The 24677-nt window shown below is 45.0% G+C and overlaps 1 protein-coding gene across 1 annotated transcript in view; it reads left to right on the forward strand.

Moving 5' to 3' along the window:
* LOC148879017 (P-loop containing nucleoside triphosphate hydrolases superfamily protein) overlaps window positions 1-24677 on the forward strand; it is a 68969-nt gene that overhangs the window by 19954 nt on the left and 24338 nt on the right. Inside the window, exons 4-8 of the mRNA XM_088960385.1 lie at window positions 4518-4595; window positions 18203-18395; window positions 18732-18762; window positions 18846-18904; window positions 19106-19179. Coding sequence (XP_088816511.1) covers window positions 4518-4595; window positions 18203-18395; window positions 18732-18762; window positions 18846-18904; window positions 19106-19179 — 435 coding nt within the window. The remainder of the gene's footprint in view (window positions 1-4517; window positions 4596-18202; window positions 18396-18731; window positions 18763-18845; window positions 18905-19105; window positions 19180-24677) is intronic.

A 24677-nucleotide genomic window follows, 5' to 3' on the forward strand; every position in this document is an offset into this window, starting at 1 on the left:
AACGTACATGTAGCCAAACCCTTTTTCTGTGCTAGGAAGTCGAACAGTCAGCTTACTTGTAGCAGAGCCCTACTCGGCAGTGGAGACTAACCGCAGCACTAGAGAAGCTTCCTCTTCCTTGTCTTCAAGCATCAAAACCATAGCTCCTCAGCAGCAGTGGAGAGAGACCTCAGCAACTATAGCTCCTTCGCAACAGGCCTGGACAAACCTGCTCTAATACCATGTTGAGCAGGAGACCAAGAAGAAGAAGAAGAAAAGAAAGAAGAAGAAGAAGGAGAAGAGGAAGAAGAATAAGAGGCAGCTGAGTGAAGGCCTCAATCAAAAAACATAGCTTCAACCGAGTGAAGCTTTCTATTTATACTGTTCTGGCCGTACATACCAATCTGACTACATAATTACGAAAATACCCCTGCGGGTACTAAGATTGTGTACAGTACATATAATACACCTGTTAACAGCAACCACCTGGGTTTGTTGCTCAAGGGGAGGATGGTAAGGTATGAAGATTGAAGAAGGCAATTTATGGGTTGAAACAATCGCCGCGTGCTTGGTTTGGGAAGTTCAGTGAAGTGCAATGCCAAGCAGATCACTCAGTGTTCAGCTATGACTCAGAAGTTGGGAAGATTCTATTAGTGGTCTATGTGGATGATATTGTCATTACTGGCAGTGATAAATTGGGGATTGGAAAATTAAAGGTATTTCTGCAAAATCATTTCCAAACAAAAGATCTTGGAACGTTGAAATATTTCTTGGGAATAGAGGTTGCCAGGTCAAAACAAGGTTAAATCTGTGCCAAAGAAAATATGTTCTTGATCTATTGGAAGAAACAGGACTGTTAGGTGCAAAACCGGCTGAGACCCCTATGGAATCAAATGTTAAGTTGAGCAGTGATACAGGAGAAGTATTTGAAGATCCTGGAAGGTATAGACGAATAGTGGGGAAGTTGAACTATCTGACTATCACGAGACCCGACATATCCTTTGTAGTCAGTGTGGTGAGCCAATTCATGCAAAACCCTCGTATACCTCATTGGGATGCAATTCTTAGAATTGTGAGGTATCTGAAAGGAGCTCCAGGCCGTGGACTATTGTATAAACCAGGAGGAAAACTTGAAGTAGTGGGGTATACAGATGCAAACTGGGCAGGCTCAGTGAATGATAGAAGATCTACTACGGGCTATTGCACATTTCTTGGAGGAAATCTTGTGACGTGGAAGAGTAAAAAGCAGACGGTTGTGGCCAAAAGTAGTGCTGAAACTGAGTATAGGGCCATGGCACATACTACCTGTGAATTAGTGTGGTTAAGGAATCTTCTACAAGAAATTGGGTTTCACATGGATAAACCTATGAGATTGTATTGTGACAACCAAGCGGCACTCCATATGTCATCCAATCCTGTATTTCACGAGAGAACAAAGCACATAGAGGTTGATTGCCACTTTGTGAGGGAGAAGGTCCTTGCTGGAGAGATAAACACAGAACATGTGGGCTCGAATGATCAATGGGAAGATTTGTTTACAAAAGCTCTAAACTCAGGGAAAGTAAACCATCTATGTAACAAGCTGGGATTATATGACATATATTCTCCAGTTTGAGGGGGAGTGTTAGAGTGAGCCAAATAGGGGTAGTTAAGTAATCTCATGTCAGTTAAGTACTTTGCTTATGTGGTTGTTTTATTAGAGTACTCTGCCCCACACTTAAGTGAGGGCAGTTTAGTCTTTGTAAGTGTAATTAGAACCTAATAAACATAAGGGGGTCGACTGAATGGAAGACAAATAAGTTTCGACTAAACCCTCCTGTTCTCTCTTTCTCTTGTCTTCTTCCTCATCTTCTTCTTCCTTCTTCACTGGTTCGGATTATTGTAGCTGCTCCAAAACAGCACTAATTTTGGGTTCCATACTATTCCACAGCCAAGTCATGATTTGAGCATCTTCTTGTTCCCAATCATCAAACCCTGGAGAGTCCTCCGGTGGCTTATCATCTCTTACATGCTTTACTTTCTTCTTTGCCTTGAGAAACACTTCCACTGATTTTGGGTTCCATACTATTCCACAGCCAAGTCATGATTTGAGCATCTTCTTGTTCCCAATCATCAAACCCTGGAGAGTCCTCCGGTGGCTTCTCATCTCTTACATGCTTTACTTTCTTCTTTGCCTTGAGAAACACTTCCACTGATTTAGCCCATGGAACATAGTTCTCCCCATTCAGCTTAATTGAGGTCATTTGTACCCCTAGGTAGTCGGAGGAAATTACCACATTAGGTTTCTGATCATTGTAGCCATCTCCTATTGCTGCCATTGTACTCCTTCACAGTTGCCTCTAACCTTACTTCTCAGCTACAAGCTGATTGATGTTATTCACAGTTTGATACTTCAGCACCTATTGCATCTCCTAAACACAACAGTGGGAGCACACACTTGTTCTTCTTCACACTATTGCTGACTTCACACACCTACGACCCACATAAGCATCACAAGCACCACAACACAACAGTAGGCCCTCTTACAACCACTCAATAAAAAAAATTGTGCATCACAAGCACCACAACACAGTCAAACTGCTACACCCAGTTCAGACTTAACACACCTAAGAGGGCATTACACAACCACAAGGAGCTTGGCAAGGTCACTGCATTCCACCTTACACCACTCGGCCACCTACAGCAGCCCTAACACCACTCAACAACTCACAGCAGCACTACACCATTCGGCTACTGCACACACAGCCCTTCCTAGGGCAACAATGAACCTAGTTCTCTAGGTTCTAATCTGTACTAACTGATTCTTGAAGGGTTCCTACCCAGAAATACCAGCAACACAAATGACTAAATAACCAACCTTCCTTAGAGTATCAGCCAACCATTCACTGCTGAAATCACCTTCTTTGATGAAGAAAACTGTGCGCAGCAGAGAGCAACGAGCTGTGATGTCTCAAACCTAGGGCGAACCAGCTCTCTCCATTAGCTACCAGAAACGAAGGGGAAGGTGTCATGAACACAGCTGAGATGCTTTACAAGCAGAAGCAGGTCAGAAACCTCGCTCTGATACCATGTTTTGGAGCAGCTGCAGTAACCCGAACCAGTGAAGAAGGAAGAAGAAGATGAGGAAGAAGACAAGAGAAAGAGAGAACAGGAGGGTTTAGTCGAAACTGATTAGTCTCCCATTCAGTCGACCCCCTAATTTTTATTAGGTTCTAATTACACTTACGAAAACTAAACTGCCCTCACTTAAGTGTGGGGTAGAGTACTCTAATAAAACAGCCACATAAGCAAAGTACTTAACTGACATGAGATTACTAAACTACCCCTATTCGGCTCACTCTAACAATGTCCTTTACACATCTATACCAATTCAAGCATTGCTAGAGGACCCAAGTGTAGACTTGACCCTAGGCATACCTAAAAACCCAAAGAAGACATGGCTCTATTTTATTTTATTTTTGTAGTGGTTCAATTTTCAAAACTCCTCCTCCATTCGTTATTCAAGGACCACTAATGCATATGAAGACTGCTGACACTTCCCAAATTGTCACTTTGTTCTTTTTATTTTGCTGTCCTTTTCTTTCCTCCTTTTTCTGTGAGAAGACATGCTTGTGTACCATAAATGGAAACCCTCACTTGTATATGTTTCTTCTGCCTTATTTTTTCTTTTTGTTAAGTTGATTCAACTTGAAAACAAAGGAAAGAAGAAAAGGGAAAAAAAGGCTCCTGATGCTGACAATAGAAAAAAAATGGAACTTGAACACAAGCAGAAACACAAAGAGGATGAAAATGTAAAATAGTTAAGGTCCAAGGAATGTTATGAATGTGGAGGAATCCTCCTCCAACTCAGCCAAAGCCTTATATCATTGTGCTTTTTTCATTCACCATCTTTGTGTTTGCATTTTCCTCTTGCTATTTTTAACATTCAATGTTTTTCCCCTTTCATTTAAACACTGTCTGCGGTGAAGTGGCTTATTTTGGAAACACTGCAAGGGCTTTTTTCAAATTCATTTCATGATTAGTGAGTGGAGTGACTACAGGGGACCATTTTTGGCCCCAAACCTTGTTGCCATGCGGAAGATTCTTGTGTTATTTAGAGAGACTTTCTGAATGACATAACTAGATGTATCGGTAGGAAAAGGAAGATATTGAAAAATGGAGCAATGCGTGTTTTGGGAACATTTCCTTTCTGATAAATGGGTCATGTCTCCTGCATAGTAACTTGTTTAGAAACAGGGGTACATTTTCTCATTAGCTAGGGATATGTCCGTTTTATCATAAAGTGGGTCTACCCAAATCAATCCCCTAGATTTATAATCTGAAGTTTGCCCGCAAAGAATTTCAATAACAATTTGAATGCCAGAATGCATAGCTTTTAACTGATAACGGAACTGTATAATGTATATGAACATAGAGTTCCCATTAGATCCTTTATTCTGCTCTAGAAGCTTCTCGATCCTATCATCTTATTTATGTTTCTATTTAGGTTGTTTATGTTCTTGTATCTGTGCATAATTGTGATCTCTGGTTCTCTACAGTTCTATTGATGAGGTATATGATTCTTTAGCTGAACAACTTCTTCCTACAGCGGCAGTGGCTTCAAATCCAAATTCAAAGTAAGTTCTAGCATCTTTGTTCTTCTTGTATCAAAAATTTTGTTTTATCTGCACATCTGAGAATTGCTTTTCTACAAAATTTATGACCATTCATTGTAACTTACAAGTCTTGGGCTTCTTTTGCTATCAGGAGGCATTTACCCAAATACATTAAATTATATTTGGGCTCATATGTCCATAACACCGTATGTCCACTTTCCCCATGTAGATTCCAAAAAGTTTTTTTTTTTTTTTTTGAAAAAGATATAGACTCCAAAAAGGTCCAAACTTACATTCCGCACAAGAGAGAATTGAGGAAAAGCAGATGGTTTAGTCATTTGTGAAGACCATCTACAACACCTATAAGGAGTGGTCTGCTGCAAATTGAAGAATTTAGAAGAGATAGGGGCATGCAAAGTGGGTATTGGTTGAATAGTAATAAATGAGTTGAGGGCCTATAACTTAAAAATGGATATATCACTGGGTACATCAGAATGGTGGAGTGGGATTAATGCAGCTGACCTCATATGATGGGATAAGGGTTTGTTGAGTTGAGATGCTAAATTAAAGAGTACACTTTCAGGAGCATTAAAAGAATCATAAAGCCTTTAGGGCTATGGATCATCAAGTTCTTTATGATATAGAAATTCATTTTGTGGGTTTTGATGATGTTTGAGCTAGTTACATGAAGTTTAGTTTAAGGCTATAAGCTTGTGCTAGATGCTCAGGTAGCTGAGCACGAAGTGGATGTTGTAGCAAGTTTGGATTGTGTTATTTGAAAATAAAACTAGAAAGTGAGAGCTTGGGTATGATGCATGCACATTTCATCTATGTTACCTGGATATAGCAAGGGCATGGCTGGATATTGCATTGGATATGAAATTTGCACTAAAAATTGAAGTATTCAACACAATACATTATCCATGTACAAGTGTCTGGATATCATAGCATTTCATTTTATCCCAAAGCACCAGTGACACTTCACAACATGACATGGTCGTGGAATATATAAGAGAGGGATCATGGACACTGGTGTAGGCGCACATGGCAGACCCAATGGCGTGCACACACGCGGCACCCTCAGATGGTGACATGCAGCACAAGGTAGGTTGCATATTGGCCGTTTGCTCGTAACTAACTCCAGGCAGGTTCAAGTATAAATAGGTGGCATCACCATGGGGTAAGGCATCTTGGCATTTATTGCTCTAAGCTCTCTAGCTTCCTGGTGACTTTGTCCGAGCAACCTTACTTAGGCCTTGTCTACCCTCCTTGTTACGCCCTTGCTAACTTGACCGTTGGAGTCTCTGCCCCTGGGATAACACCCGGGGCCTTTGACATGCTTCTTCCTCTATAGGTCGGACTTATAGGCCATCAGTTCTAGCAGCTCTCAGACTCATCAGCCAACCCTCGTCTCGGAAGTGAATTTACATTCTTGCCCTCGACCCATTCCAGGCAACAACAATTGGCGCTGTCTGTGGGAAGCAACTGCTAAGACTTCCCCAAACTAAACACTAAACCAAACTCAACTACTAAGCTTCCAACACAATGATTGGTAACCAAGACAACATGCAAAATGCTTAGAACCTTATCACAATGGACCAATTTCGAATGGTCCTTGACCGGCTCAACGACATAACTCAAAGACTAGACGGGGTGGGGTGACCAGTAGGAGGCCGCCCACAGGGTAGCCGCCCTGTTGGGGGCCTGGGTGCCACAGTGGACGCTCTTCCCAAGCTCCGCTGGTTTATCACCCAGTCGGACCCAATAGGGTCGACCCCTCAGGGTCCAACGATAGCAGCCGACATGGTAGTCAGCCGTCAAGGACCTCCCGCCTTCCCAGCCAACATGGAAGAAACCCTGCTGTGTCCTGCGATGACCACCAGAACCATGAAAGAAACTATCGCGTGGAGAGTGTTAGACAATTTTGTATGCCCTTGGCTTCAATCCATTTTGATGTACTTTTGACATTTAGTGTAAATAAATAAAGTACATGTTTGATTCATGTTGTTTGGTATAATTCTGTGTGAGACCCTAAAACTTGACACTTATAGAAACTTGTGTTAGTTTTAAATGTTCACAGCCATTAGATAAGTCTGGGGAGATTTATCCTACCAAGGCTGATACTGATATGCCACCAAGTGTTGGGATGACTCGTTTCGGTCATCAAGGTAAGACCCAAGGCACATGCAGTATGGGATTGCTTGAACCCTTGAACCGGACCAGATTTCCAGTATTGCCCTAGACCTTGGTGACAGATGGGCAAAACCGGAAAGTTACACCTAACCCCTAGACTCGATTATGACACATCACTAGGTGTCGGATCGGGCTGTCTTTGATGTGTCAATCAGTGAGATCCTTAGTGGGGTCAAAACCTGGACATGTTGGGGCAGTCTGAGAATTCATCTGAGTGAGTGATCATAGTGATAGGACCAGCCCCTTTGTCGTACAATGATAATGATCGGGAATGCACTCTCTCTGATGGAAACCAAACTGCCGGCAATTGATTTCAATCGTTGGAATTTTGTTTTGCAAAATTAATATATATATGTACGGTTTCAAAAGATTTGCAAAAAGTTTTAATTCTCGGGATCCATGTGAGTAGAGAGTGCGACATTGTTCCTTGCAGCCGAGGGAGAGGTCTTCTCTTGTCGGGCAGTGCTTGATCATTAAGGGCTGAGAGGTTAAGTGTAAGACCATTTAGGATAATACCTGATGGGCTAATCTTGCACCTGCCCATAGTCCTTGGGTTTTTATAAGATGGTTTGGCCCAGGGACCACTTAATGTAAGTGTTGGGCCCATAGGGTCCATGTGATGGGCTCAAGGGGGTCACTGAGTTTTTTAGTGAATTCGGCTGGGCCTTGTAATAGAGGCTGGGCCGAACCCATGTGGTTGGTGTGTAGATCAATGCTTGGGTCCCACGCCATACAAAGAAGCCCAACTAGGCAGCAGATTGGAAATTAATTGAACACTGAACACTTGATGGGCCAAAAGCCCATTTCGAACTGGGGTGATATGATCACCTATTCATGGGGCGAATCTGAGATTAATGTTAGTAAATGGATTGGGTCTTTAACCTTATCCACTCTAGGAGACCAAATTCAAATTAGATTTGAATCTGGTAACCTCCTGATAAGATCAGGAGTCAGCTAACTTAATCTGTAGATAGGATTAAGATTATCCCCTATCCAAATACTGATTTGGATTGGGATAACTCCCAAAAATTAGGAGGTTTCTTAATCAAGAAGAAAGAGGAGAAACCCTAACAGAAATATCAGATTTCGAACTAGGGTTTGTATGCAAGAGATACTTCCTGCGAATAGAGATTTGATATCTCACAGACTCCAGAGAGAAGAGACACAGTTCAGCCCTCTTCGTCCCTGGATTTCTCCTCCAGCAGCCGCCATACCCTGTTGCAAGATTGGATCTTTGCAGCAATAGGAAGTCAAGAAATCAGTTCTTGACAACAGTCTTGCTAGAAAGACCAAAAGATTCGGTGTTCAAGGTTTCCAGAGGATTCTTGCGAAGAATCCAGTGTGTAGGACGCACCCTGTTGGTTCCGTTCCATCCACAGCTGTGTCATCTTCAGCAGGAGCGGATCTTGGTTTCTTCTTTGGGCGTGAACACCAACTTTGGGAGATATTGTTTCTCCGGATCAGGTATAATCCTTTCTGTTTCCTTTTGGTTCAGATCTGCTTTGATTATGGTTCAAGTAGAATCATTGAATATTGTATTCTAAATTTAGGGAATATGATTCCCAGTTGGAAGAAGGTAGGAAAATTTTTGAAATTCGCCCACCCATTCCGCACCCTTCATGGCGTCCATTAGATGGATCCTACCATTCTTTCAGAGAGCCCCCGGGATGACGGTGGGTGCTCGGGCCGCTACAGTTCTACTTCGAGGGTTGGGGGCCGACGCCGTGCCTCTCCCTCTCAAGTATCCACCTTCAGGATATCCTCAACGACCAATGGACCAAAAGGATTCAAGATATGCCCGCATCAGAATACTGAGGGAACCGGGCTGACCTGTTTTGTGTTCGAGAAAACCAGGACAAGGCCTAGGCTCCCATTGATTGAAGAATTGTTGACCCCAAGGCGTAGATCGGCGCCATGCAAGACGAACTTTGGCAGGTTAAGGAGGGCCGAGGTGATGCCTCTGCAAGCTAGAATCCCACAACCAACAAGATCGACATCTTCACCGACGCCATCGCCTTGGAGACCCACTTCAAAGCATCCACCTTAGAACTGTAGGACGTAACCTCTGATCTGGACGACCACCTGGAAAGCTTTCGAGTGCTCATGCTCCTTTATGGGTATTCTGACGCCTTGACGTGCCAGGATTTCCAGACGACTTTCAACGGGGCAGCCTGCCAATGGTTCTCCGGACTCCCACCATGCTCTATCAGCTCGTGGAAGCAATTCGCAAGTCTTTTCCTTGCCCATTTCATTAGAAACCGACGGTGCTAGGAGAGTGTTGTTTCACTAATGTCCGTTCAAAAGAAGAGAGGCGAGAGTTTGCGGTCATACATCGACCGCTTTAAGAAAGAAGAGCTCGAGGTCTAAGACCTCAATACCATGGTCTCCATGCATGCAACAATCAACGACCTCCTGTCAGGGTCGGCCCTTAAGGGCTCCGTTGCCAAGACACCGCCCAAGACAAAGGCAAAATTCCTAAAGAAGGCTTAGAAGTACATCGCGGAGGGTCAAAGAAGAAGAGGAAGAATGGAGATGGCCGCGACAACAACAACAACAACAACAACAATAACAAAGATGGCAACAAGAAGCCGCTGGCCTTAACCTACAACAAGTGCACACCACTCAACTCCACCCGAACGCAAATCCTCATGCAAGTAGGGAAAAAGGAGTACATGAAGTGGTTGGAGAAGATGAAGAGGAACCCCAAGAGGGGTAACCCTAAAAAATATTGCCAGTACCACTGCGACACCGACCGTGATACTGAGGACTATTATGATCTCAAGAATGAGATCGAGTCCCTCATCGGCCATGGTCACTTGAAGGAGTACGTGAGGGACGACACCAACGCCTCATCCTCGCAACAGCAGTAGCAGCCGCAACAACTTGCTGGAGTCATCGACGTCATCACCGGGGGCTCGGCCTCGGCCTTGGCCCACAAGGCCTACGCTAGGCAACTTAACATCTAGGGGCCGATTCCCAAGAAGCCAAAGCAGAATGAAGCCCTCACCTTCACGGATGAGGACTTGAAGGGGGTGTCAGTCCCCCATGATGATGCATTGGTGGTGTCGATGACCATCGCCAACTATATGGTGAAGAGGATATTGGTCGATAGTGGCTATCAATAGACATCCGCTTCTACTAATCTTTCGAGAAGATGAAGCTAGGGCCAATGCGCCTCCATCCGGTCGATGTGCCACTTGTCGGCTTCTTTGGGAATGTTGCCAGACCGGAAGGAAAGATCACCATACCGCTCACCGTAGGGATAGAGCCTCGGCATGTGACAAGGATGATTGAGCTCTTGGTCGTTGGTTGTGAGGATTGGGTCCCCCTACAATGCCATAATCGAGAGGTTGTCTCTTCACGTGTTTAAGGTAGCCATCTCCTACCACCTCGCCATGAAGTTTCCCACCGAGCACAACGTCAGAGTCGTTCATGGGAACCAGCAAGCAGCCCGACAGTGCTATGTGGCCACACTAAAGGGAAAGAATAAGGAAGCTTTACCGTTGGAGGGCCTCAACCTCAGGGACGAACCAGCGAGCTAAGGCCAACCGACTGAGGACCTCGTGTCGGTACCCCTAAACGAGGATGGGCCCGAGAAGACGGTACACATCGGGTCCAACCTTCCCCCAAATAGCCTTTCTGAGCTGGTAAGTTTCCTCAAAACTAATGTTGACATCTTTGCTTGGTCTGCCGCTGACATGCCCAGAATTGACCCTTTGGTCATTACTCACAGGTTGAGCGTGGACAAGAGCTCTAGGCCAGTTTGGGAGAAAAAGAGGAACTTTGCACTGGAACGTTGGAAAGCCATCGAAGAGGAAGTTGACAAGGCCGACTTCATTTGAGAGGACACTACCCTACCTGGTTGTCTAATGTGGTTATGGTGAAGAAGGCTAATGGGAAATGGCAGATCTGTATTGACTTCACAGACCTCAACCAAGCCTGCCCCAAGGACAACTTTCCTTTGCCGAGGATCGGCCACCTTGTTGACTCCACCACAGGGTACGAGCTACTCAACTTCATGGATGCCTTCTACGTATACAATGAGATAAAGATGCACCCCGAGGACAAGGAGAAGACCTCATTCATCACAGAGCAGGGCATCTACTGCTACAAAGTCATGCCCTTCGGCCTCAAGAATGCCGGAGCCACTTACTAGCAGCTTGTGAACAAGGTTTTCAAACACCAGATGGGGAGAAACGTCAAAGCTTACATGGATGACATGATTATGAAGAGCCTGAAAGCTGATCAACACACCTCGGACCTAGCCGAGACCTTTGCCACTTTGCGGAAGTACAATATGAAGCTCAATCCCAACAAGTGTGCCTTTGGCGTCACCTCAAGCAATTTTCTAGGCTTTATTGTCACGCAACGGGGTATTGAGGCTAATCCAGAAAATATTTAGGCTATCCTTGACATGGAACCACCTCGGTTGATCAAAGAAATCAAGAGACTCACCGGCCGAGTGGTTGCCCTTAGCTATTCCATGTTGAAGTCAATCGATCGCTGCCTACCTTTCTTTCGAGCTATAAAAAATCTAAAGGACTTCCAGTGGACAGAAGAGTGCCAACATGCCTTTGACGAGCTGAAGTCTTACCTTGCCTTGCCCCCTCTGCTCACTCGACCGCTTTTGGGAGACATGCTGTACTTGTACCTTTCGGCTGGGGACGAGGCTGTCAGTTCTGTTTTGGTGAGAGAAGGTGGAGTGCAGAGGCCTATCCACTATGTCAACAAGGTCCTTTGTGATGCCGATACCCATTACCTTGAGGTGGAGAAGCTAGCCTTCACCTTGGTGGTCTTGGCTAGGAAACTCAGGCTGTATTTCCAAGCCCACAGTATCACTGTCTTGACTAGCCAACCCCTCTAGCCTGTCCTCGCCAAACCTGAGACCTCGGGTCGGCTAACCAAATAACCTGTAGGCCAAGCCCTTGAAGAAGGACCTCGACAGTCCTAGAGACTATTCGTGGATGGATCTTCCAACGCAAAAGGAAGTGGAGCAAGCCTCATACTCACCCCGAACGACAATGAAGTAGAGTATGTGCTGAGATTTGTCTTCTTGGTATCCAACAATGAAGCTGAGTATGAAGCCCTGCTCGCCGGTTTGTAGCTTGCCAAAGACCTCGGTGCCCAACACATTGAAGTTTTCAGCAGTTCCCAGTTGGTTATGAACCAAGTGAATGGCGAGTACGAGGCCAGAGAACCCAACATGGCCAAGTACTTGGCCAAAGTCCAAGAACTTGCTCGCCACTTTCAGCGCTTCGCCATGCTACAAGTCCCACAGACCGAGAATATGAGGGCCGACGCCCTATCCAAGTTGGCAAGCACTTCGGGTCCAACCCTCGGCCGCATTGTCCGTGTTGAGAAGCTAGTGCAACCTAGCATTGAAGAAGTCCAGGTGCTTCCTGTGTAAGCCGAGCCATGTTGGATGGACCCCATCATTGCTTATCTGCTACATGAGCAACTGCCCACCAATAGGAATGAAGCTAGATGAGTCCGACATTAGGCAGCCCGTTCCACCTTGCTTGAAGGAAAGTTGTACAGAAGATCTTTCACCTTGCCCTACCTTCGATGCCTCCGTTAGGAGGAGGGCAAGTATGTGCTTTGAGAGATCCATGAAGGCATCTGCAACAACCTTCTCGGAGGTGGAGCCTTGGCCCAAAAAGCATTAAGGCAAGGTTACTTTTGGTTGACAGTTCAGAAGAATGCAACCGAGTTAGTACAAAAGTGCGACCGATGCCAGAGACACTCCACATTTCCCATCGGCCAGCTACAACCCTCTTGGCCCTGAGCAGTCCATGGTCCTTCGCCAAACAGGGAATCGATCTCCTCGGCCCCTTCCCTCAAGCCATAGGAAATAGAAAATACCTTGTCGTTGCAAATGATTACTTCACCAAGTGGGTCGAAGCCGAGCTCCTGGCCACTATCACGACCAAGATGATTAAGAACTTCTTCTAGAAGAGCATCATTTGCCGCTTCGGCATTCCCCACATGCCTGTCATTGACAACAGGAAGCAATTTGACGACGCTAGGTTTAGAGAGTGGTGTGCCAACCTCGACATCAAGAAGTAGTACACCTTGGTAGGCTATCCCCAGATCAATAGCCTAGCCGAGGTCACCGACAGGACAATTTTGGACGGGCTAAAAAGACTAGACTTGATAGAGCCAAAGGCCTTTGGGCCGACGAGCTATACAACATCCTATGGGCCTACCAGATGCCACCTTGAACTGCTATGGGAGAGACCCCATTCAATTTAACTTATTGCACCAAGGCTATCATTCCAGCAGCGACCAGCCGACGCTTCGAACCGAAGCATACAATGAAGCCGAGAATGATGAACTTAGAAGCAAGTTGGATGGAAGGAGTTCGAGAGCAGGCTCAACTTAGGGTTGCGGCCTATCAGCAGAGGGTAGCCCACTACTACAACTCTCGGGTGAAGGTCCCTACAGAATAAAGCAGGCCGTTGGCCCCAACACCTTTTGGCTCAAATATTTGAATGGAAGACCGGTTCCTCGGACTTGGAATTCAGAAAGTCTTCAGATGTATTATCAATGAATGTAATCTTTGAAGGTTGATCAATGAAAAAAGTGCAAAGTTCCTCCCCCTCGGCTTCAATTTTAGTGTATACGTTTGCATAACTACCAGGACCCCTTAGTTGTGCGACAACCGAAGCACACAAACTCCTCCAAAGGTTATACGCTCGGACTGGACGACACCCATGGCACACGACTCCCAGTGAGCCATACACCTACTTGACTTTCTCGTTAAGGCTAGGAAGGGCAGAGACCTCAGCTATGGCATCGACCAAAGACTTCAGCCCACCATGAACAAACACAGTAAAAATAAACTAAGTACTTCGCCAAAACAAGAAGTGCACTGTGACCTTGGCCAGGCATGTCTCCATAGCCTCGTCCGCTAGAAGGCTCACACCCCAGAATCTCTAAGGAAAGCCAAGCCAGGCCAGCTAAGGCATGCTCCTCGCCTTGACACCTCGGCGACACAACGCGGCTTTGGCTTAGCTACCTCAATAGGGATAGAGGACAAACTAAAAAGGTTAAGGCTTTCGCCTCCCTTTCCTTCCTGCTAAGGAAAGGGGCCTCGAGCCCTTGGCAACATAGTTCAGCCTCGTCCTAGCAATTTTTGATGGAGTGGAGAAAAAAGCCAGGAGAGCTTAGGCATTTGCCTCCCTTTCCTTCCTGCTAAGGAAGGGGGCCTGAAGCCCTTGGCGGCATAGCTCGACCTCGGCTAAACTCCCTTAACTTAGTTTCCTAAGCAAATGTCTAAGTGATAAGCCACTTCTATTGACTTCTTTTCTACTTGTAGCCTCTTGGAAGGGGGCATCGGCCCCTACGAGAAAAAAAAATGCAAGTACAAAAACGACATAAGTGATGCAAAAAGTGTATTTCATTCAAATTATCATCTTTTAGCTTTACAAAAAATTGGCCTCGAATGGGGGAGGCCTAGCCTCTTACAAAAAGTATAAACAAAAAGAAAAAAGCAAGGAGAAGAAAGTGCAACTTAGGCGGCTTCCTTGACATTGTTGGCAGGCGCGGGAACCTCGGCCGGCGTAGGGGCCTCGGGGAAGAGCCCCAACTTGCCGATAGGGAAATCAAGCATCAATTGCAGCACTTGGGTCTTTGTGTCCTCAATGCCCTCAAGGTATAACGCTGCCCCGAAGTTAGCGCATGGGAGTACTCGGCCGTCATCTTCCAGATCTCCACGGCCTCTGTTGCCTGTTTATTTGCAGCCTCAAGCTCCTCTTCGAGCTGAACCCTCCTCACCTCCGACGCCTTCAGAGTTTCATCGGCCTTCTTCAGCAAGTTCTTTAGCTTGGTTGTGAGGGCCTTCTCGGCCGTGAGCTCATCATCGAGGACCTTCCTCAGGTCCCTCTCTTCGTGCATGGTCGAGACAATTGCCTCCCCACCGCTCTCTGCCTCGGAAACCTGAACCTCGAGTTGCTCCCTTTTCTCCTCAAAAGTCTTTAGTTGTGCTAGAAGAACCTCCATCTTGTTACACAGGCTGACGGCATAGTGGGACAATTGCAACAAAAATGCCTTCGTCAGCAATATAGAACCAAAAAAGCAAATTTTGGTAAAGGACAAGGCAAAAAAGCAACATACCTCGACCAGATGATCCATAGTAATGTCTCGAACATCCTGTAGCCTCATGTTTGTCATAGCGGGACGATCTCCCTGAGGGATCATCCTAGTAACCAGGGCACGACCGACCCCTTTCTTGTTCATGGAGTCTTTGTCCCTCACATTCCACTAGGGTCGGAACATGCACCGTGCAACCAGCTGCGCATAGCCCCACAGCTTGGACGACGCATGAGGCCCCGAAGGCCAAGTCCCTGCAACAACACCCTCGATGAAGCACCCTCTTGGCGTGCTTCCGCCTTTATTACCGCCCTCGGCTGGGCGGTCCTTGGTGGCCAACCTCTTGCCCATTGGGGGCTGAGGTGGGTCAGCTGGCCTCTTTTGGCCAGTCTTTCTATGCCGATCTCCCTTGACCCGCCGCTTCCCTCGGTCTGCACTAACACCAATAGGCACCGGTGGCCGAGGTGTCCTCTCAGCTAGCACCTTGGCACCTGTCTCTATGATAGATCGTCACCTGGTGTCCTCATCAGTGACTTGGCCTTCTCCAGAAGCATTTCTTTAGCGTTGAGAGGCATTTCTACAAAAAGAGCAACCATGATCAGTACTTGTGTGTAAGAAAGTAAACCAACGTGTTAAGCCGACAACAGGAGTTCTACCAAGGCGAGCAGGGCTGAGACCAGCCAGCACTAGAGCTGCTTCCTCCTCCACCAAGGGCTTGTCCCGGATCTATCCCAACACCCGGATACGGGTAATGACCTCGGCCTCCTCGTCCCAAAGATAGGGGATGCCCTCTTGACTACCAGGTTCAACCTCCCCTAGTCTTACATGAACGACCAACCCTCGGGGTAAGATGCGAAGAAGTACTTCTTCTAGTTATGCACAGATGATGGGTTGTCGACTACTCTACCATGGTGGGCTTGGAAATAATATATTCTTGTCTCGTTGGGGTGTGGCCTCGGCACGAGTATCCCATGGAAGATTTTCTCAGTTAGCTTGACACCTCGGAGCCGAGCCATCACTCACCAATACAGCGATTATGGTTTTGATGGCGTTGGGGGTCAGCTAGCTTAAGGTGATGTTGTACCACTTCAGTAGCTCGGGGATGAGGGGAGGAAGTGGAAACCTAAGGCCGAACTCAAGGTAATGCTGATGGACATGGATCTTGCCCTCCTCTGGTAGCCACGGCCGATCACCGGTGTTTCTTAGGTATATGGAAACCTAAAGTTCTTCGGTATATGGTATTTCTTAGCAAGAGCCTTCAATTTCTCTATTCTAAGAATGCTATCCAGTTCGGAACGTGCAAGATGCTTCACAACTACCCCCTGGGCCACGTACTCGGCCACTGTCCAAAGCGCCCTCGGCATCTCTCGGCCTTGTCAGTCCAGCACTCTCCCAGGGAGAATCATCGCCCGTCGGTTGCACTCGGTGCCTACAGAGGCAGTCCTCTCCCTCAGTACGTGGATCCCAGGCCTTGGAGTAGGGCCCTTAGACTCGCTAGGGTAGCTTTCGTTACTACTAGTCGGAGTGGTGTCACGGGACAAGTTCGCTCCCGAGGAGTCAAGGAGGTCATAGCACTCGGGACCAAAGTCTGAATAAGACATGGCTACTGGTTGAAGTGTTTTACCTAAAGGACGAAGTCTTGGAAAGTCTAAGGGTGAGCGAAGTTGAAGGCCGAGGTCTTTGAAAGTTCAAGCTCTTGAAGGCAAATGGTGAAGTCTGTCTCGACTAAGTGCCCTATTTAAAGGAAAATGGACGGCTGAGATCATCTCCAATCCAATGGCCATAGAGCGATCGCCTTAACGGTCCAAACTGACGCCCGACACGTGTTGCTCGGCTCGGGAAGATGAAACGATGCAAAGCGAGTCAACCGGTCCTCCACAACTCTCCCAAGAGGCAAAACCCAAGAAGCAGTTGTCATCAAAATGACTAAGGGAAACCCTCAGAGCCAAATCCACGGCTGAGGCCTACCCGCAAAAGTAGCTGCCACCAAGACAAGAGAAGCCCTCTGAAGTCAAGATTGACGTTTCCACGCTCCTGAGCTAGCGTTATACTTAGTTGAGTCAAAGGCAGAGCTGACGTCTCCCCACTTCTGAGTAAAGCTATCTCCGATGTCTCCAAGGCTGAAGCCAATGCCTCCGCGCTTAAAGACAAGGGTCTCCCTGGCTAAGCCGAAGCCGAAGCCGAAGTCGAGGTCCTCGTCGATACAAACCACTTTACGCCTCCCAGTGGATGATGCACTCTCTTTGGCTGAAGCCGGGGTCACCCCAACAGACCACCATGACCTTGAGAGTGGGGGGCAAATGATGTAGGCACACATGGCAGGCCCAATGGCACGCGCATATGTGGCACCCTCAGATGGTGACTCGCGGCATAGGGTAGGTTGCATCCTGACTATCTGTTCGTAACTAACTCCAGGCTGGTTCAAGTATAAATAGGTGGCATCACCATGAGGTAAGGCATCTTGGAATTTATTGCTCTCAGCTCTCTAGCTTCCTGGTGACCTCATCTGAGCTACTTTACTCAGGCCTCGTCTGCCCTCCTTGTTATGCCCTTGCTAACTTGACCGTCAGAGTCTCCGCCCCTGGGGTAACACCCGGGGCCTCTGACGTGCTTCTTCCTCTACAGTTCGGACTTATAGGCCATCGACTGTAGCAGCCCTCAGACTCATCAGCAGCCCTTGGACACCATCCAGATCATGAAGAATGTTTTCTGTGCCAGTGTGCTACTAGTTTGCTTCAGTTAGTTCAATTTTGTACTTGGGAAACATAGGTCATGGTGGCACATTTTTTTATTTTGGTAAATATGAAAAAGTTCAATTTAGCACGTCCTTCCTGTACAAGTAAATCCTTTTGTTTATTATTCTTAACTTTTCATTAATAATTCCGAAGTGTTCAAAACTAACAAGGACTTTGATACTAAAATGTGTCAGGTATGTCGAATTTGATAATACTGAAAAAACAGAATTTGTTCTGGCAATCTGATGACTCACTTGGATACTGGGACCTTAGCTGAGTTGACTAATACAAGGTCCTAATAAGCCCTTATAAAGTCTGCAGTTATCTTGCACATAATTCTCAACTCAATGAAGCCTTATCCCAATATATAAAAAATTAATTCTTATCCCAACTTCTGGTGGGTAGAGGATATATAAACTTGTCTACTATTTCATGGAGTGTCAACTTTTGTTCTAGTACTAGTTCTACTACTTGTCTACCAATGGTTCAAATCCTTTACTCTCTTTGGCACTGCTTGGACTGCAGGGATTTGTTCCTCTTCCCTTTAATTGCATGTAGTGTTTCACATGATTTGTTAACACTAAATGGTTTGCATGTTCTGCCTTGCAGATTTATTGTGGGTTTAGCTGGTTCACCTGGTGCTGGAAAGACCACTCTGGCATTGGAAGTAGTTCGTCGGGTAAACATGCGATGGCCCCGAAAAGCTCCTTCAATGGATTCCCAAGTTAAGCCTCAAGATGTTGCTATAGTTCTTCCCATGGATGGGTTCCATCTTTATCGTCACCAGCTGGATGCAATGGAGGTAGCTTTTTTAGTTTGTATGTGTTAGAAGGAATTCAACACATTTATTATTCATTTATTTGTCTAGTTTATACATTATTTATGCTGTATTGTATGACCACTTGACCAGGGGTATTCTGGTAATTTCTCTGTAACTTAAAGTGATCATATATTTCAAATAGTGGGGGATGCTCCAATGTTTTTCCTTCTCTCTCAAACTGCTCCCTTTTCTTCTCTTTCTTCTACTTTATTTCCTCGTTTAATCGCTGAACTTACTTTATTGATTAAACAACTTGGTACCAGAGATATAACTCTACTGGATCATTAATCATCTTTTCTTTTCTTTATTCATTGTCAGGATCCAGAGGAAGCTCATGCAAGGAGGGGAGGTAAAAAATTTTGTTATTTAGTCACCACAGTCTAGTTACCTTAGGAACAATAAAATGCATTGATCCTTTATAAATAATTTCAGCTCCATGGACTTTTGACCCAGCACGTTTACTAGCATGCCTCAAGGCTTTGAGGAGTCGGGTAATTTTGCTGCTAACATGCCTTATTTTTATGGTCTTTCTGAAAATTGAATAATCTTGGACGTTTTAGCTTATTTCTAAAACCTATTTTCTATGCATGGTTTTTTTAGTAATTGCATCTGATGCTGGGACAGTTGTTGACCATGGATCAGTTTGGTGCACCTTGTTATATATTGTACCTAATGTTCAATTGTTGACTTAGGGATCAGTTTATGTACCATCATTTGACCATGGTGTTGGAGATCCTGTAGAAGATGATATTTTTGTGAATATTCAGTAAGTAATTGTTTATATTCTCTTGGCTTAACTTGACACTTGGAAATGGTTGCTGATTTTGGTGATTCTTACATGAGAAATATATAGTTCTAGGAAATTTTCATATTCTGAACTATTTGTTTTTTCATCGAATCAGTGGTTATTGTCTACTTGTCCATTCCAATGGTATAATGAAGTCATAATGCTTTCTCCATACCAACCACAGAAAGACTGTATCTTGTGTTTTTTTCATGCGTATTGTAGTTATGAATATAATTTTAGTTTTGGTTTGCTTCCCCTTTTCTATTTAGATTTGTTTTGATATTGCTATTGGCATGTCATTAGGGATTGGTGCAGGGAAAATTGTCTTTAAGCAGGTATAAAAATCCTACATGAAAACTGTTGAAGTTGAAGCGATAATGTACTTGATCAAAACACGGACCATGAGATGTTGAAATTGAAATTATGAATACTTTGGAATGAATAGAATAATAGACAAATTGCAAGAACCTTTGGACGTCAAGAAGCATGGAAACGAAAGAATCATTGAAATGTTGTGCCAATGAATTTTTTATGATGGAGAGGTTTTTCAGATGTTCTACTTGACTTTTGGACTGTGAAGATTGATTCCAGAGCTAAAACATTGTTTTAGGCTATGGAGTTTGAAGGACACGAAGGGTTCTCACCAGCCGGTAAGTGGAGAGAAGCTTTGAGAATAGAAAGAAAAGAAATATTGCTGGAGGAGATATTCTACCAAAAGGACTTTATGATTAAGATTAGAGAAGGAAAGAGAGGAACGGTTCTGTTAGTGGGAGATACTTTTCCTTGGTTTCAAAGTTTTGTAGATGGAGCTGCCCAGGTGAGCTGGAGTGAAGTGTGGAAAGGTACACTCAAGCAGGTAAGGAGAGAATATGTAGTAGAGAGAAGAAGGAACAACAGAGGATGGTTTGTTACTTTGGAAGAAAAGTTCAGCAAAAGGAAAAGGCAAACAATAGTTATCCCTGAAGGTGCTCGGCAGCAGGGATGGTCAGTGGTGGCTAATGCTCTACACAGGAGATTAGTCAGTAAGGGATCAGGGGCAGTGAAGGTTCAGGCAGAGAGAGTAGTTGGCGGACAGAGTAAGAAAGAAGAGATGACAGAAAGAAGAAAGAGACTGGAGGGGTTGGGCTTAGAAGACAGTGGAAAACCAAGGAAAGCAAACAGTGGAATTTACAATACCAGAACCAAAAATTGCTTTGGCTGGGGAGAAGGGAGCTTGGGAGAAGAAACTCATTTTATCTGCGAAGGAGGAGGTGAAGGACTGGAAGGGGCTGTTAGAGGAGGTGACGGTGAAGCTTGGGTTAAACCAGACGGTCATCCTAATTCCATTCAATGATAGAAAAGCAGTCCTTGATGTGGGGGAGGTGTCGATGTACTTCACCATGCTGGAAACGAGTGAAGGACCCGTAAGAATTGAAAATTGGTGTCCCCTTTCAAATGAGGTTGCCGCTGTAGATGGTAGCTTCAAACGAAGCTGCTGGGACTACCTTTTCATCTCTGGCAAAAATTAACCCTGGATAAACTGGTGCGGGCGATGGGTGGTGTTCTCCTGTCGTACAAGACTACAGATCTGAGAGCAGTTCATTTGAGAGTTGCTGGAATGAAGCCTGAGGAAGTTCCAAGCGTATTACAACTATGTGCAGAAGGTCACTGGTATAAGGTCTGGGTGAATTCGGAAGTTGAAACGTTGCAGTGGATGGGGAGGTCGAAGCTTGAGGGAGATGATGACGTGGGTAGATGGGTTACAGTTGGCTGACTGAGCAAAGGAAGTTTGGACATGTAGCAGCTGCTGGAGTGAAGTTTTCTTCAAATCTGGAAGCTGAAAAGTTGAATGCCAAAAGTAGAAGGCATTTTTGGAAAAGTTTTCAAATTTTTTTGAAAATAAAAACAACTTTACAACAGGTTTGTCCTATGCCGATTTGGTCAAAGGAGAAACCCGGTCAGATCAGGGGGGGTTCGATTCAGGTCCAAGCTCGAGTTACTCACCACACATTCTGACCCGACCGGTTCGATTCAGGAATCTGAACTTATGACATTTGACAAAAGGTGGGATAGGAGTGTGTGGAGAGTGAATGGACTAAGCTGGGCTATGAGCTGCTCCCGGGGCTCATCTGGAGGGTTAGTTACTTTGTGGAAGGATGAAGTAGTGGAGGGAGTGGAAAAATTAGTGGGAAGGTTCTCAATTTCTGTCAAATTTAGGCAGGTGTCAGATGGGTTTGAATGGGTCCTTACCAATGTTTATGGCCCCAATGGTTACAAACAAAGGAAGGAGTTGTGGGAGGAACTGGAAGATATTAGAGGTTTGTGGGAGGGGCCATGGTGTGTAGGAGGGGATTTTAATGTGATTAGGTTCAATGTTGTTGAGTAGTAGAAGAAGAAGAAGAAAGGAAGGAAGAAGAAGAAGAAGAAGAAGAAGAAAGAAGAGGCTGCAGACTTAAGGTCTCAAAAGAACTGCTTCATGCGAGTGAAGCATTTGTATTTATACTATACTGGCCGTACAACACAAGAGGATTACAAAATTACAAAAATACCCCTACAGGCACTAAACCTGCGTACAGTACATATAATACACCTGCCAACTCTCCCCCTCAAGTTGAAGCATAGATATCAATCATGCCCAACTTGTCACAGAGACCTTGGTGTCTGGAATGGTTTAGCCCTTTTGTAAAGATGTCTGCTAGTTGGTTTTCAAAGCTGATGTATGGAGTGCATACTTCGCCTGTGATGATTTTCTCTCTGATAAAGTGCTTGTCAACTTCAATGTGCTTTGTTCTATCATGTAGTACCAGGTTGTCAGCGATACTTATAGCTGCCTTGTTGTCACAGATTAGAGTCATGGGTTTGTCTACTAGAAAAAACCCAACTCTCCCAATAGATTCTTTATCCATATACCTTCGGCTACTCCGTGTGCCATTGCACGATACTCAGCTTCAGCACTAGATCTAGCTACAACGGTTTGCTTCTTACTCTTCCAAGTAACAAGGTTCCCTCCTACAAAGGTGTAGTAACCACTAGTAGACCTTCTGTCACTTTGAGATCCAGCCCAGTCCTCATCTGTGTAAATTTCAACTCTCAAATGCCCATGTTTTTGGAATAATAAGCCAGCACCTAGGAACTTCTTAAGATACCGCAGTATTCTTTCCGCTGCTTCAAGATGAGTGGACCTAGGTGCATGCATGAACTGGCTGAGGACACCAACAACATATGCTATGTTTGGACGAGTCATAGAGAGGTACAACAATCTCCCTACAAGCCTTTGAAATTGCTTCACATCCTTAAGAGGTTCGCCTTGGCTGTCACTTAACTTATGGTTGGTGGTAGTGGGCCTTCTCCCTTCAGGTTTGAAAATATGTGGTTACTTTGCCTGGACTTCAAAGACAAAGTGAAAATTTGGTGGAGTGAAAGTAACCATAAAGTTAATTGGGTAGGGATGAAATTCCATTGGAAGCTAAAAGAGCTGAAAGTCAAAATTAAGGAGTGCAATTCTCTCCACTTTCGTAGGTTAGAAGAGAGGAAGTAGCAGTTGATAAGCCAGATAGAGGAGTTAAATGCTAAGGAAGAAAGAGGATGTTTTGGGGATCGGGATAAAGAACTGAGGTGGGAGTTAAGGAAGAGCCTGGAGAACACAATCTTCAAAGAAGAAGTAAGTTGGAGACAGAAATCTAGACACAAATGGGTGAAGGAAGGAGATAGGAATACAATTTTTTTCCATGCAATAGCCAATGGAAGAAGAAAGAAAAACACCATATCTAAGTTGGTAGTTGATGGGACAGTTTTAACTCAACAGCAAGAGATTGCCGGGGCTTTTGTGGAGCACTTTAAATCCATCTTCAGAAAGCCTCTGCAGAAGAGATTAAGGATTGAAGGGTTAGATTGGCCTAAGCTCCCTGATGAGTTGATATTGTGGCTAGAAAGAGAGTTTGACATGGAAGAAATCAGGGAAGCCATTTTCTCTATGGATAGATCTAAAGCCCTGGGCCCTGATGGTTTCACGATGGCCTTCTATCAAGATTGCTGGGAGATAATTAAGGTTGACATTCAAGCAGTGTTCTCGGAATTCTTTGAAAGAGCTGTGATAAACCCAAGCCTGAATTCTACTTTTATTGCTTTAATTCCGAATAAGGTAGGGGCTTGTCACCTTAAAGAGTTCAGACCCATCAGTCTGGTTAACAGCCTCTACAAGATCATTGCTAAGGTGTTTCCAGAAGAATCAAAGAGGTGCTCCCTTCAATTATCTCCCATAATCAAGGTGCTTTTGTGATGAATAGACAAATAGTGGACCAAATCTTAATTGCAAATGAGAGTGTGGAAGATTTACAAAAGTAGAGGTGAGAAAGGGCTGGTGTGTAAGCTGGATTTGGAGAAGGCATATGATCTGGTTGATTGGTCTCTGTTGTTGGAAGTTTTAGTCTTTTGGTTTTGGTCGTGCAAGTGGATAAAAAGGTGCATTAGGACTTGCCATTATTCTGTGTTAGTAAACGAGAAGGTGGTGGATCACTTTCCAATTGTACGGGGTATTAGGTAAGGGGACCCTCTCTCCCCTTTCCTCTTTACCCTAATTGCTGAAGTGTTAGGGAGGCTTATTGAGAGGGCTGACTCCAGAAATCTGATTAGTGGTTGGAGAGTGGGGAGGGATAAGGTTCTGGCCATTCACCTACAATTCGCAGATGACACAATTCTATTTTGTGATGGAGAGGAGATTAGATGGGTGAGCAATCTGAAGCTGATGATTAAGGTGTTTGAACAAATGACCAGCCTCAAAGTAAATCTTGGTGAGAGCCGTGTGATTGGTATTAATATGAGTGATGGAAAGGTGGAGGAAAGGGCCCGAGTGTTAGCTTGTGAGATAGCTTAGTGGCCACTGAAGTATTTAGGGCTTCCTTTAGGGGATAATCCTAGAAAAAGGAGTTTTTGGAATCCAGTGATTGATAGGTTCACTAAAAGGCTAGCTTCTTGGAAGAACTACTTGTCTCTAGGAGGTAGGATAACCCTGATTAAGTCAACATTGGCAAACCTTCCAGTCTATTTCCTATCTGTGTTCAGAATCCCTGAAGGAGTTTGTAAGGAGTTGGAAAAACTAATGAGGGACTTTTTATGGGAACCCGGGGAGGAGAAAAGGGACAATAGAGTTAGGTGGGATCTAGTTACAAGATCTAAAAGTGAAGGGGGACTGGGGTTGGGAAATTTGCAGAAGAAGAATGAAGCTCTATTAGGGAAATGGTTATGGAGATTGTCCAAAGAAAGGGAGAACTTGTGGGCTAAAATTAATCCTAAGTATTCATGGGCAAGAGGCAACCGGTTGAGATCCGGGACTATCATCTATGGCTTCAAGAGCCTCTCCTTGGAAGTCGATTCATGCCATCCTACAATGATTTCTTCCCTTCATCAGGTATGATCTTGGTTCTAGCTTGTCTGTAAACTTTTGGGAACACACACTTGGGTGGGGGATTTTCCCTTGAAAGAGTAGTTTCCCTCTTTGT

Source organism: Nelumbo lutea, chromosome 1, assembly GCF_056320005.1.
Source record: "Nelumbo lutea isolate HS-2025 chromosome 1, American lotus-T2T, whole genome shotgun sequence".
In the NCBI taxonomy this organism is placed as follows: Eukaryota; Viridiplantae; Streptophyta; class Magnoliopsida; order Proteales; family Nelumbonaceae; genus Nelumbo; species Nelumbo lutea.